Source organism: Anarhichas minor, unplaced genomic scaffold, assembly GCF_050575085.1.
Source record: "Anarhichas minor isolate MPS153535 unplaced genomic scaffold, ASM5057508v1 ptg000023l, whole genome shotgun sequence".
Classification (NCBI taxonomy): domain Eukaryota; kingdom Metazoa; phylum Chordata; class Actinopteri; order Perciformes; family Anarhichadidae; genus Anarhichas; species Anarhichas minor.
The window spans coordinates 8,935,055-8,949,165 of NW_027466469.1; the positions used below are offsets into that span (position 1 = coordinate 8,935,055).

Genomic DNA, 14,111 nt, shown 5'->3' on the forward strand with positions numbered 1-14,111 from the left:
TCTCTGCTCTCTCTGCTCTCTCTGCTCTCTCTCTGGTCTCTCTCTGGTCTCTCTGCTCTCTCTGGTCTCTCTCTGGGCTCTCTCTGGGCTCTCTCTGGTCTCTCTCTGGTCTCTCTGGTCTCTCTGGGCTCTTTCTGGTCTCTCTGCTCTCTCTGCTCTCTCTGCTCTCTCTCTGGTCTCTCTCTAGTCTCTCTCTGGTCTCTCTGCTCTCTCTGGTCTCTCTCTGGTCTCTCTCTGGGCTCTCTCTGGTCTCTCTCTGCTCTCTCTGGTCTCTCTGGGCTCTTTCTGGTCTCTCTGCTCTCTCTGGTCTCTCTCTGGTCTCTCTGGTCTCTCTGGTCTCCTGGTCTCTATGGTCTCCTGGTCTCTCTGGTCTCTCTCTGGTCTCTCTCTGGTCTCTATGGTCTCCTGGTCTCTCTGGTCTCTCTCTGGTCTCTCTCTGGTCTCTCTGCTCTCTCTGCTCTCTCTGGTCTCTGACTGGTCTCTGACTGGTCTCTCTGGTCTCTCTCTGCTCTCTCTGCTCTCTCTGGGCTCTTTCTGGTCTCTCTGCTCTCTCTGCTCTCTCTGCTCTCTCTCTGGTCTCTCTCTGGTCTCTCTGCTCTCTCTGGTCTCTCTCTGGGCTCTCTCTGGTCTCTCTCTGGTCTCTCTGGTCTCTCTGGGCTCTTTCTGGTCTCTCTGCTCTCTCTGCTCTCTCTGCTCTCTCTCTGGCCTCTCTCTAGTCTCTCTCTGGTCTCTCTGCTCTCTCTGGGCTCTCTCTGGGCTCTCTCTGCTCTCTCTGGTCTCTCTGGGCTCTTTCTGGTCTCTCTGCTCTCTCTGCTCTCTCTGCTCTCTCTGGTCTCTCTCTGGGCTCTCTCTGGTCTCTCTCTGGTCTCTCTGCTCTCTCTGGTCTCTCTCTGGGCTCTCTCTGGGCTCTCTCTGGTCTCTCTGCTCTCTCTGGTCTCTCTGGTCTCCTGCTCTCTCTGGTCTCTCTCTGCTCTCTCTGCTCTCTCTGGTCTCTCTGGTCTCCTGGTCTCCCTGGTCTCTCTGGTCTCCTGATCTCTCTGGTCTCCTGGTCTCTCTGGTCTCTCTCTGGTCTCTCTCTGGTCTCTCTGGTCTCTCTGGTCTCTCTCTGCTCTCTCTCTGGTCTCTCTGGTCTCTCTCTGGTCTCTCTGCTCTCTCTCTGCTCTCTCTGGTCTCTCTCTGGTCTCTCTGCTCTCTCTCTCTGGTCTCTCTGCTCTCTCTCTGCTCTCTCTGGTCTCTCTGGTCTCTCTGCTCTCTCTCTGGTCTCTCTGGTCTCTCTCTGGTCTCTCTGCTCTCTCTCTGCTCTCTCTGGTCTCTCTCTGCTCTCTCTGCTCTCTCTGCTCTCTCTCTGCTCTCTCTGGTCTCTCTGGTCTCTCTGCTCTCTCTCTGGTCTCTCTGCTCTCTCTCTGGTCTCTCTGGTCTCTCTCTGCTCTCTCTGCTCTCTCTGGTCTCTCTGGTCTCTCTGGTCTCTCTGCTCTCTCTGGTCTCTCTCTGCTCTCTCTGGTCTCTCTGGTCTCTCTCTGGTCTCTCTGGTCTCTCTGGTCTCTTGGTCTCTATGGTCTCCTGGTCTCTCTGGTCTCTCTCTGGTCTCTCTCTGGTCTCTATGGTCTCCTGGTCTCTCTGGTCTCTCTCTGGTCTCTCTCTGGTCTCTCTGCTCTCTCTGGTCTCTGACTGGTCTCTGACTGGTCTCTCTGGTCTCTCTCTGCTCTCTCTGGTCTCTCTGGGCTCTTTCTGGTCTCTCTGCTCTCTCTGCTCTCTCTGCTCTCTCTGCTCTCTCTCTGGTCTCTCTCTGGTCTCTCTGCTCTCTCTGGTCTCTCTCTGGGCTCTCTCTGGTCTCTCTCTGGTCTCTCTGGTCTCTCTGGGCTCTTTCTGGTCTCTCTGCTCTCTCTGCTCTCTCTGGTCTCTCTGGTCTCTCTCTGGTCTCTCTGGTCTCTCTGCTCTCTCTGCTCTCTCTCTGCTCTCTCTGGTCTCTCTGGTCTCTCTCTGGTCTCTCTGGTCTCTCTGGTCTCCTGGTCTCTATGGTCTCCTGGTCTCTCTGGTCTCTCTCTGGTCTCTCTCTGGTCTCTATGGTCTCCTGGTCTCTCTGGTCTCTCTCTGGTCTCTCTCTGGTCTCTCTGGTCTCCCTGGTCTCTCTGGTCTCCTGATCTCTCTGGTCTCCTGGTCTCTCTGGTCTCTCTCTGGTCTCTCTCTGGTCTCTCTGGTCTCTCTGGTCTCTCTGCTCTCTCTCTGGTCTCTCTGGTCTCTCTCTGGTCTCTCTGCTCTCTCTCTGCTCTCTCTGGTCTCTCTGGTCTCTCTGCTCTCTCTCTGGTCTCTCTGGTCTCTCTCTGCTCTCTCTGGTCTCTCTCTGCTCTCTCTGGTCTCTCTGCTCTCTCTGCTCTCTCTCTGGTCTCTCTGGTCTCTCTGGTCTCTCTGCTCTCTCTCTGGTCTCTCTGCTCTCTCTCTGGTCTCTCTGGTCTCTCTGCTCTCTCTGCTCTCTCTGGTCTCTCTGGTCTCTCTGGTCTCTCTGCTCTCTCTCTGGTCTCTCTCTGCTCTCTCTCTGGTCTCTCTGGTCTCTCTGCTCTCTCTGCTCTCTCTGGTCTCTCTGGTCTCTCTGCTCTCTCTCTGGTCTCTCTGCTCTCTCTCTGGTCTCTCTGGTCTCTCTCTGCTCTCTCTGCTCTCTCTGGTCTCTCTGGTCTCTCTCTGGTCTCTCTGCTCTCTCTGGTCTCTCTCTGCTCTCTCTGGTCTCTCTGGTCTCTCTCTGGTCTCTCTGGTCTCTCTGGTCTCCTGGTCTCTATGGTCTCCTGGTCTCTCTGGTCTCTCTCTGGTCTCTCTCTGGTCTCTATGGTCTCCTGGTCTCTCTGGTCTCTCTCTGGTCTCTCTCTGGTCTCTCTGGTCTCTCTCTGCTCTCTCTGGGCTCTTTCTGGTCTCTCTGCTCTCTCTGCTCTCTCTGCTCTCTCTCTGGTCTCTCTCTGGTCTCTCTCTGCTCTCTCTGGTCTCTCTCTGGGCTCTCTCTGGGCTCTCTCTGGTCTCTCTGGTCTCTCTGGGCTCTTTCTGGTCTCTCTGCTCTCTCTGCTCTCTCTGCTCTCTCTGCTCTCTCTCTGGTCTCTCTCTAGTCTCTCTCTGGTCTCTCTGCTCTCTCTGGTCTCTCTCTGGGCTCTCTCTGGTCTCTCTCTGCTCTCTCTGGTCTCTCTGGGCTCTTTCTGGTCTCTCTGCTCTCTCTGCTCTCTCTGGTCTCTCTCTGGGCTCTCTCTGGTCTCTCTCTGGTCTCTCTGCTCTCTCTGGTCTCTCTCTGGGCTCTCTCTGGTCTCTCTCTGGTCTCTCTGCTCTCTCTCTGGTCTCTCTGCTCTCTCTGGTCTCTCTGCTCTCTCTGCTCTCTCTCTGCTCTCTCTGGTCTCTCTGGTCTCTCTCTGGTCTCTCTGGTCTCTCTGGTCTCCTGGTCTCTATGGTCTCCTGGTCTCTCTGGTCTCTCTCTGGTCTCTCTCTGGTCTCTATGGTCTCCTGGTCTCTCTGGTCTCTCTCTGGTCTCTCTCTGGTCTCTCTGGTCTCCCTGGTCTCTCTGGTCTCCTGATCTCTCTGGTCTCCTGGTCTCTCTGGTCTCTCTCTGGTCTCTCTCTGGTCTCTCTGGTCTCTCTGGTCTCTCTGCTCTCTCTCTGGTCTCTCTGGTCTCTCTCTGGTCTCTCTGCTCTCTCTCTGCTCTCTCTGGTCTCTCTGGTCTCTCTGCTCTCTCTCTGGTCTCTCTCTGCTCTCTCTGGTCTCTCTCTGCTCTCTCTGGTCTCTCTGCTCTCTCTGCTCTCTCTCTGGTCTCTCTGGTCTCTCTGGTCTCTCTGCTCTCTCTCTGGTCTCTCTGCTCTCTCTCTGGTCTCTCTGGTCTCTCTGCTCTCTCTGCTCTCTCTGGTCTCTCTGGTCTCTCTGGTCTCTCTGCTCTCTCTCTGGTCTCTCTGCTCTCTCTCTGGTCTCTCTGGTCTCTCTCTGCTCTCTCTGGTCTCTCTGGTCTCTCTCTGGTCTCTCTGCTCTCTCTGGTCTCTCTCTGCTCTCTCTGGTCTCTCTGGTCTCTCTCTGGTCTCTCTGGTCTCTCTGGTCTCCTGGTCTCTATGGTCTCCTGGTCTCTCTGGTCTCTCTCTGGTCTCTCTCTGGTCTCTATGGTCTCCTGGTCTCTCTGGTCTCTCTCTGGTCTCTCTCTGGTCTCTCTGGTCTCTCTCTGCTCTCTCTGGGCTCTTTCTGGTCTCTCTGCTCTCTCTGCTCTCTCTGCTCTCTCTCTGGTCTCTCTCTGGTCTCTCTGCTCTCTCTGGTCTCTCTCTGGGCTCTCTCTGGGCTCTCTCTGGTCTCTCTGGTCTCTCTGGGCTCTTTCTGGTCTCTCTGCTCTCTCTGCTCTCTCTGCTCTCTCTCTGGTCTCTCTCTAGTCTCTCTCTGGTCTCTCTGCTCTCTCTGGTCTCTCTCTGGGCTCTCTCTGGTCTCTCTCTGGTCTCTCTGGGCTCTTTCTGGTCTCTCTGCTCTCTCTGCTCTCTCTGGTCTCTCTCTGGGCTCTCTCTGGTCTCTCTCTGGTCTCTCTGCTCTCTCTGGTCTCTCTCTGGGCTCTCTCTGGTCTCTCTCTGGTCTCTCTGCTCTCTCTCTGGTCTCTCTGCTCTCTCTGGTCTCTCTGGTCTCCTGGTCTCTCTGGTCTCTCTGGGCTCTCTCTGGGCTCTCTCTGGTCTCTCTCTGGTCTCTCTCTGGGCTCTCTCTGGGCTGTCTCTGGTCTCTCTCTGGTCTCTCTGCTCTCTCTGGTCTCTCTGGTCTCCTGCTCTCTCTGGTCTCTCTGCTCTCTCTGGTCTCTCTGGTCTCCTGGTCTCTCTGGTCTCTCTCTGCTCTCTCTGGTCTCTCTGGTCTCTCTGGTCTCTCTGGTCTCTCTGGTCTCCTGGTCTCTCTGGTCTCTCTGCTCTCTCTGGTCTCTCTGGTCTCTCTGGTCTCCTGCTCTCTCTCTGCTCTCTCTGGTCTCTCTCTGCTCTCTCTGGTCTCTCTGGTCTCTCTGGTCTCCTGCTCTCTCTGCTCTCTCTCTGCTCTCTCTGGTCTCTCTCTGGTCTCTCTGGTCTCTCTGGTCTCTCTGCTCTCTTTGGTCTCTCTGCTCTCTCTGGTCTCCTGGTCTCTCTCTGCTCTCTCTGGACGAGTCCCATAAAGGATCAAAATGTAATAATTCTCAATTATCTATCGGTTTTAGGTCCAGGGTCCAGATCCAACAGCTTCTGGGTCCGGAACCAGATCACGGTCCGCCTATTAGTGACCCCTGTGACAGACTGTAGACGTTATCGGCAAAAAGCCTTAAACCAACGACCACTATGACGAGGAGGGATTGTCATTTTCTGTAAACTCATATTATTCATGGACTACTTTATCGACTTTTTTTACAAGCCCTGTAAAGAAAACAAGTTTCGTATCAAATGCATTAGAAAGAAACGAAGGTTGAATATCCTGAAAACAAATTGATGAAGATTTGTAAGACCCCCTATTTCTAAAGTATTTAAAAACAAATTGGTCTTCTTTGTATAATCCTCTGACATGTAAATAGTGTTTTTATCACCGAACTATTTGTGACAGTCACGTGATCGCGTGCGCGCCAAGGTGCCAGTGTTGCCAATTTAGCGACTTTCTCGCTAAATCTGGCGACTTTCCAAACCCTCATGGCGACTTCTTTTGTCAAAAGCTACTAGCGACAAATCTAGCTACTTTTTCTGGTGTTGTTGGACTTTTCTGGTGTTTTGACTCTGACGTGAAAGCACGTACCGTTCGGCACGCGGGAGCTGCCGTGAGCTCCTCCGCCGCCCCAAAGCACTGAAAGGTGATTAGTCTCACAGTAGCCCCTCGCGCAGCAGTCCCAGCTGCAGAAAGAGGAGACCCGCACTCTCCGTGTCCAGACTGCAAATTAATCGCGTATGCGCAAAGCCGCCGCTGTTCCCGCCTCTCTCCTACAGCGCTCATTACAATTATGCAAGTTGGGCGATGACGTCATTTAGCGACTTCTAGCGACTTTTTGGACAGCCAATAGCTACTTTCCTTACTGAGGAGTTGGCAACACTGCAAGGTACCGGTACATGAATTCAGAGGTGCACGACCAAACGCGCGACCACTTGCGTCCCACAAGCCGGCCGTGATTACGCACCTCGTGCCAGATTCACTATGGCGAGTATTAACTAAACTTGAGTGTTTGGTCCCAGTGTGACTACTTTTATATGAAAATAAGTTTACATTTTGCGATAGCCTTTGTTTAGTGCCTGGTGATCGTATGCATTAGAAATACATTCGTGTACACAAGCCTGACCTAAAACATGTGAGAGGAATTATGACAAAGATTCACAGTAAAAAGCCGCCTCACCTCTCACATTGTGACAAGAAATAAAAGAGGGAGATTTCACACTAATTAAGTCCTGCAGGGCTCTATCTCTCCCTTTTGTTTCATCCAGCCAAGCGTTGTTTCTTGGCAGCTTCCTCATGTTTGCTTGACCTCATGACTTCACAGCTCCAATGACGACAACAAGCAAATTAGCCATCAGTGACAGACAGACGGCGAGCCAGCAACACGTTCACGTCTCCTTTAAATATGCAGGGACACCACATCAAGTCATCAAGGTAGAGAACCATGTGACATGTCTGCGTTAGGAATGTCCTGCAACTTCAATTTTAAAAATCCCAAACTGCAACTTTAACTGGAAACGACTGAATAATTCGGAAAATTCAGCAATTTTCTGATCAAAAATGTAAAATCTGACTCCAGTTTCTCAAAGCGGAATAATTGCTGGCTGTCATTTGGTGGGTTTTGACTGTTGGTCAACTTAACAAGACATTAGAACTCTGGGATTCTGTGACTGATGTGTTTTTACTTCTGACATTTTATGAATCCACAGAAAATGATTGTAAATAAGGTGAATCATTAAGAAATAGATATATAGAAAAAGTGGTTCGTTGCTGCTCTAAACCAGTCCAAAAACAATTGAGGTTATTTGCCAAAAATAAAACATTATCAATTTAAATTAATAAATTTAAATTGAACTGACTTTGTGATTCTTTTATTTAGTTATTGTGGGTTTTCTGTATTAATTCAAAACAGACTTTTTTATCATGAATCTTTTGTTAAATATACATTTCACACCTGTACCACAAGATGTTTGCAGTGTGAACAGTAGACTATCTTTTAAGAAAATGTCGGACATCACCTCCTTCACCAGGAGTGGAGACATGTTTAGAATCACAAACATTCTCACTGGTTGTTGAGATTGCATTCCACTCACTGTAAACCATAGCGTGTAGCTGTAGAAGCTGTAATATAGCTTCAGTTCAAACATGAGTAAATGATTCTTTCTTTTAGATGAAATAAAGAGCAGCTGATATTTCATCCGTTTATTTTAAAGCCATTTCCTAACAAACAGTGGATCTAAATGGAGTCGACATTTAGCTGGACAGAAGTCAAATCCTGACACTTTAGCAGGCGACCGCGCAACCGAGTCCAACTCGGAGCACCAACGCCTCCAGGCCAGCAGGCTATTAGGAGGCGGGGGTGGGGTGTGTGTGTGTGTTTGTTTGGGTGGTCTGGGTGTGCACTGGGGCACACGCAGCAGCGTAGGCAGCGGAGACATTCGGCCATCACACATGACAACCTGTCAACCTGTCATGCCTCGACCTCCAGGCGCGGCGGCTGGACTGGCAGAGCAGGCTGTGTGTGATGTGTGGGTACGCGGATAAATAGGACTCATTATTTTGGGATTTTATGAAAGAAGAAATTTGAATTTAGACCTTAATTCACATGGATGTGTATTTATTTTCATCATGAATAATAAACTGTGTGTTATAATGAACTCCGTCCTCTGGCAGCAATAAAGAACTTTTTGATGGCTGAGTTCAAACCAAAGACCGACAGTCTCCCTGACCTTTGCCCTCGGCGCCGGAGTGGCCCTCGTCTATCTTTGTTACGCATCAGCCGCAGACGGCCGACTGTGATGTTGACAGATGTGATGTCCGAGCACATCACAGCAGATTAGACGAGAGGTAAATACTGCAACTTAGATAACAGGGTACATACTGGAACCAAGGCCACATGACTCCTGTGCTGAGCGCTAACAGAGCCACTGTCCAACCAGACGCTTACGTTGTAAGGAACAGTCAGTAGCATTTAGAGGGATTTATTGGCAGAAATAGAATATCATATTCATGAACATGTTTTCTTTGATGTATTATCGCTTAGAATGAGCCATTAATATCTACGTAGGGAGCAGGTCCTCTTCACAGAGTCATGTTGCACCGACATGTTTCTACGGTAGCCCAAAATGGACAAACCAAACACTCGCTCTAGATAGGCCATTCACGCTCTTTCGTCCACCACCATAGTTCTCCTACGGTTGACACACAGGAGAAGTTTCAGTTGGTTGCTTACCTCTAGATGCCACCAAATCCTACGCACTGGCCCTTTAAGGGAAAACGCAAGAGTTGACATGGAGGCAGTGGTAGGAGTTTAGTTTTAGTATTTTAAAAGGAACAATCACATATGTATGTTCAATCGGTAGTTTTAGTTTCTATCCATGTATTTATGCCGTTGGGTTGCCATCGGAATCATTTATAACCGCTGTGAATTTAAGCTTTCCTCCAAAAAGGATCAAGCTGCTAACTTTGACATATCAAGTTTAAAGCCCACAGGCAGTACAACATCTGTGTGTGTATCCTTCAAGTGTAAATTAGAACTCAATCTCAGACTGTTTAATCAGGATTCAGATTTTTCAGATAGGATGGAAACTCTGTATTTGTGCATATTATCTATTCCTCTGTCCCCTGGTTTGCAGAGCTACTTCCTGGGACCCTGTGCTTGCTGTAGATGTGTGTACAAGTCCTCTAACAGACAATCCAGATGCATTCATTTTGCCCTAATTTCTCTTTAGTGGTTTAAATAACCGGGTTAAACAACCTGCCTGACCATTTGTGTTGTTGGAAAACTGTGATTAGCAATGCTGCTGCATCTCCAGACCTCAGCGACGAGTCAGGGATGATGGTTACATTTTGTAAAGAAGACGTTTCTGTTTTCCTCTTTATTCAGACTGTGCCACACAGACCAGGAGGTTACTTACCTTCTAGTTCCTGAGAAAATTGGGGACCTGAAGTCCTTTTTCTTCATAAACTCAATGATTTTGAGTTCTCTCTTAGCAGTTTGGGCAGGAAGCTCAGGAGCAGAGAGGAACAGGGCTCGTTCGAGTTCGGCCTCAGATACTGGCCAGTTTAGCAACTCAGACACACGCTGACTAGGTGTGGTTGTGTGGACGTGCAGGGATTTGGGAACAGTGAGGAGAAGGTCAGTTTGTGAGAGTGAACAAGGTAAAGAGGTTATACAGGAAAAATAGACAAGAGCGAGAGGAAAAGTCAACGTGCTAACAACATGCAAACAACATGCTAACAACATGCTAACAACATGCAAAATGAAAACAAATCAAAGCATTTCACTTAAAAGCATAAGAAACAGAGAGGGGCTCACATATTGCATTCTATAGCTGCCTGTATATGTGGACTGGCCTGCTTGTCATTCATCTGTCATCATTTTCCTGCTCCAACATCAGTTTTGACAATAAAATAAATTGCATTTTGTGTCGTAATCAATTTAGCTTTCAAGGCTAGCTATCGGCTGTGTGTAAAGTGGAGGACGTGGGACTAGCAGCACCTTGATGTGTACCTGTTTCCATGGACATGGGAGGCACAGAAGGCGAAGCTGTAGTGCAGCAGGGTGGGGTCGATCATGGCTCCGTTCTCCGCCCTCTCCAGCAGATCGCTCAGGTAACATAAATGCCGATGGCAGCCTCGAACGCCGTAGCGAGCGCAGTACTCATCTAAGACAAACACCTGACCGGGACTGAACCAGCCCTGTGGGTAACACACACAAACACTGCTGAGTGAGGCAAACAGATGTTGGTACACACATACAGACATCATACAAGACTGCAAGCCAGGCAGCATGCTTCATCATTCTGGTATCTTTACCTGTAGACTCCGCCTCTGAATGAAGGCAATCGTTGCCATGCTTTATTAACCTGACTGTTACCACAGTCCTGTCTGTGTCTAATCTACAGACTACAGACATTACTATACATGGAGCTGGACTAGGTCCGTCCTTCAAACTAAGGCTACATCCACGCTAGTAAGTTTGAACATGTATAACTTTTGCCATGCAAACTTATGCATCCACACTACCCCGGCATTCTATAACCCCTAAAACTTTTCTGACGCTGTTTTAGTGTGAAAGCTCTGGGGTTGCGTTTTGCTCTGGACAGCCAGAAACAGAGACTTTTGAGGCAGACACCTTTGAATTGGTTGAATTGGTAACACTTTTTGGAAGAAACAACTAACACCAGCCGTGGTTATCATTCAACCTTGTTGTCTCTGCTAGCCACTGTCTATTATACTACTACTACCTACATGTGCAGGAGGCAAGCAGTGGCGTTATCAGCCCTATGGAGCACACTTTGTTCCTCACAACTATAATGAAGTTCACAAAGAAACTGTAAACAAACAAAGCATGAATGCTGTTCTCCAGTACAAGCTACGAGTGTGAGAACAGACAACAACTAAACCAAGGGGAGTCATCTTCACTCATAATGTAGCAAAACTTTGATTTGTTTTGTTCATTTTTTAAAGTAAATTTGAAGTGTGTGAGAGAATGATAGAACAAGACCTATACGCAGCCTTGTATTGTTTGGATTTGTTTTCCCCACCAGTCAGTGTGAGTGAGTGTGTGTGTGTGTGTGTGGCGGGGGGAGGGGAAATAGAGCAAGAACAATAATACTCATTTGTATTTTCTGTATCTAAGCAACCACCTGCTTCCTGTTTACACTGGCATGCTCAGTGTACATGAACGGTCATGTTATATGCGTTTTGAGTTTCTCTCGGTTACATTACGAGGTCTTTCCTTACCAGGCAGGAGTAGGAGTCGTTGAGTCTGTGGTCCAAGGTGAGGCGCTGTACCAGCTCAAACAGCGAGCCGTGGTCAAAGTTACAGGGGTTGGCTGAAATAAACTCGTCCATGCCGTGCTTCTGGGCTCGGTCAGCATCTATGCACACCCATCCAATGAGGGCCGGACAGGGAGAGAGAGAGACAAAAACGGGGGCAAATGTCAGTGCTGGAAGAAAAAAAACGGAAGAAAATAAACCGTGGCATTCAATTTATTCTTATGTGGAACACAAATTGAAACAAATAATCCTATGAAGTGCCAACAATACCGCAATGCTGAACGCACAACAAAGGACAACGTTATATAACAACAGTTATAATGATTCTGATCATAGATATTCAGCCGGTGTTCACAACTTTATCTTCATGTGTGTAAGAGATGCAATTTGAAATATACACCTCGAAAACTGCAAACCTATCTACTTATTTTTTTATGTTTGTTAAATTCTCAGTAGCGATAACTAAATGATGCTTATTATACATATTACAAGCAAAACACTAAACTCTAAAAAAGTAATATAAATTAATCATTTATTTTTTGCTTTTTTTGGTATTGTGGTCAGACACATATGCAACGCTGATTACCGTAATATGTGTGGTATTTGTTATAAATGTACATTGGTACATAGAGCGTGATAAGAAGCTGTACATGGAGGGACTTAGGACCAAGGGGAATGTAGGTGAAGGAAACAGGAAGAGACGGAAGAGACGCCACACAAACAGCTGTTCACCGCTCGCTGCTGGCCAGTCGACCGGCCGGTTCTTGTGTTAAAAATGTCCACTTAATAATAAAAACAAAACTGCGTTAACGCGCGATAAAATAATTGTCGGCGTTAATTAATTAATGCATTATCGTGATAATAACATGTTAACTTTCCCAGCACTAATATATATATATATATATATATATATATATAATAGTTGTACACTTGTCTCTCCGCAGCACAGCAAAGCGTCCGGCTCTAACGCAGCTCAGGAAGTGTCTCACAGCTCTAGCCATGTCAGCTTACACCTCTCACTCAGACTTTATAACTTCCAGGGACCATGGACCTTCCTCGCTGCACCCTCTCTCATGTACAAGTACCTCAAAATTACTTGAGTACAGTACTTGAGTAGCCTGAAAGTAATGAGTTACATTCCACCACTACAAAAAAATGTACACAGAATTGTTTACAAGAGCACAAATTTCTTTATAGATCTAGCCTCATAATTTTGATGCATTAAACTTTAAAATATACAAAATGAGTAGCTTACATAACTAGAAAATGCATTTCCTGCTGAAAATGCGTTGGAATGCTGAAAGCTGAATTGTAAAAAAAATTGCTGAAAATTAAGAAATGGGAGACTACCTGTCTGAAAAATGTTGAAGCTCGAAAGCATTTAAACTGCACTGCTGAAAACCCTTCTAGTTGAAATGTCTAACTATGGTGTCTGTAGCTGAAAGTATGAGGAAGAAGGCTTTGAAAGTTGAAGAAGTTTAACAGGATTTGAAGATTTTCTCCATAGAGATCCCATTAAAAAAAATTTGCAAATAGCTTAATATTTCAAAAAGTTAAGATTACAAATATGAAAAGTCAAAGCACCCCTCTCCTGAAAGAGCTGAACATTTTGAAAGGGAAAAGTCCTGTAGTGATATTTGTAGTAGTAGAAGTATTAGTAATTAGAAGTAGTAGTATCAGTAGTCGTAGTAATAGCTGTAGTATTGGTCGTAGTATTTAATATAACAGTAGTAGTAGTAGAAGTAGTGTGGAGAATTTCAGTATTAAATGCATTATTAGTAGGATTTAATAACACCCCTAGTGGTGAGTAGAAGTGTCACAATAATAAATATGTCAGTCACAATATGTTTCCATATGGAATGTATTATAGGTTTACAATATTCTTACTTATAGAGGATATTATATGTTACAGTATATTAACTCATTGAATGTATTAAATCATAGAAGTATAGTCACTGTAGGTATTAAAACACTAAGAATAGTCTTGAGGGTCAGATAGGGATTCTGAGTGAGGTGTCAGACATGCAGCAGCAAATGGAGGCGACCTCATCGATGGAGGATGGGGCCAGTGGGACGGTCAAATGCCAAGCTGACCAGCAGGACAGAGAGGAGGAGTTCAAGATGTTTTGCGAGGAGCCAAGATGTTTTGCTAAGGGATCGATAATGGGAGGGGACAGAATTCAAATGAAGCCAATCACTAATCGCCACGGAGGGTCATTCACATATTTTATGACAGTATCGGACACTTTCCGACTCTCAGGGGATACAAAAGACAATGTTTTAGGGAGTTTACCTCAGATCACTGCAGCTCTCATTTTCAGCTAACTGGCCACGCCGGACTGTGAGGAGATGCGTGTATGTGGTCTCTGCTCTCGAGAACATTACTATTGATAGTTAATTCAGTTTGTAAGTGAACTTTGTGTAGTACATTAAATATTGTTTTCATTTTGGACCGGGTCCAGCTCATTCTTCTGATGCCCGTGCGCAGTAAGAAGCTCGCAGCAGAAGAGTACCTGCGGCCTGCAAGCTCCTTCATCCTTTGTTCTAACCCTAACAGTAGTTATAGTAGTAATAGTAATGGCAGTAGAAGAAGTAGCAGTAGTCGTAGTACTGGTAGCAGTTGTACTAATAGCCGTAGTAATAATACTACTTGTAGTAGCATGAATAGCAGTAGTAGTAGTAGCAGTTGTAGTATAAGTAATAGTAGTAGTGGTAGTAATAGCAGTGGTGGTAGTAATAATATTGATGGTAGCAGTAATAGTAGTAGCAGCAAAAGTTATAGTAGAAGTAGTAGTAGTAGTAGTAGTAATACTGCACTGCCACACGGTGTGTGTGCACAGCCCAATTGGTTTACACAGGCAGTAGTGAGAGCTTCACCGAGTTATTTCCCCGAGTGGACTCATTAAAGGTCTTGTGCCTGTAATTTGATTAGCCAATAGAAGAGAAGCCTTCAGAATCTGGAGTTGCTATACATAATGGACCTTTACAAGACTAAGTCTAAGTCTACTGCCTTATAAAACAGAATGTTGCATTGATCGCTAATGGGCCAGTTACATGTTAACCCACATACCTCAGCTCGGCAGCTCAAGAGTAACCAAGGTCCAGAGCTGTGTTACCCTAATACAATCCAACGGCCGCCTCACAACAAGCTCCCCATTTCTAATACCACTTCACTGCAGTGTCGGTGG

The 14,111-nt window shown here is 46.8% G+C and overlaps 1 protein-coding gene across 1 annotated transcript in view; it reads right to left on the minus strand.

Annotated features, from left to right (window-relative positions):
* The window catches only part of LOC142955479 (calcium-dependent secretion activator 1-like), a 228,111-nt gene that overhangs the window by 44,211 nt on the left and 169,789 nt on the right, over positions 1–14,111 (minus strand). The window contains exons 12-13 of the mRNA XM_076097001.1: positions 10,888–11,024; positions 9,653–9,840 (exon numbers count right to left, since the gene is read on the minus strand). Of these exons, the coding sequence (XP_075953116.1) occupies positions 9,653–9,840; positions 10,888–11,024 (325 nt within the window). The remainder of the gene's footprint in view (positions 1–9,652; positions 9,841–10,887; positions 11,025–14,111) is intronic.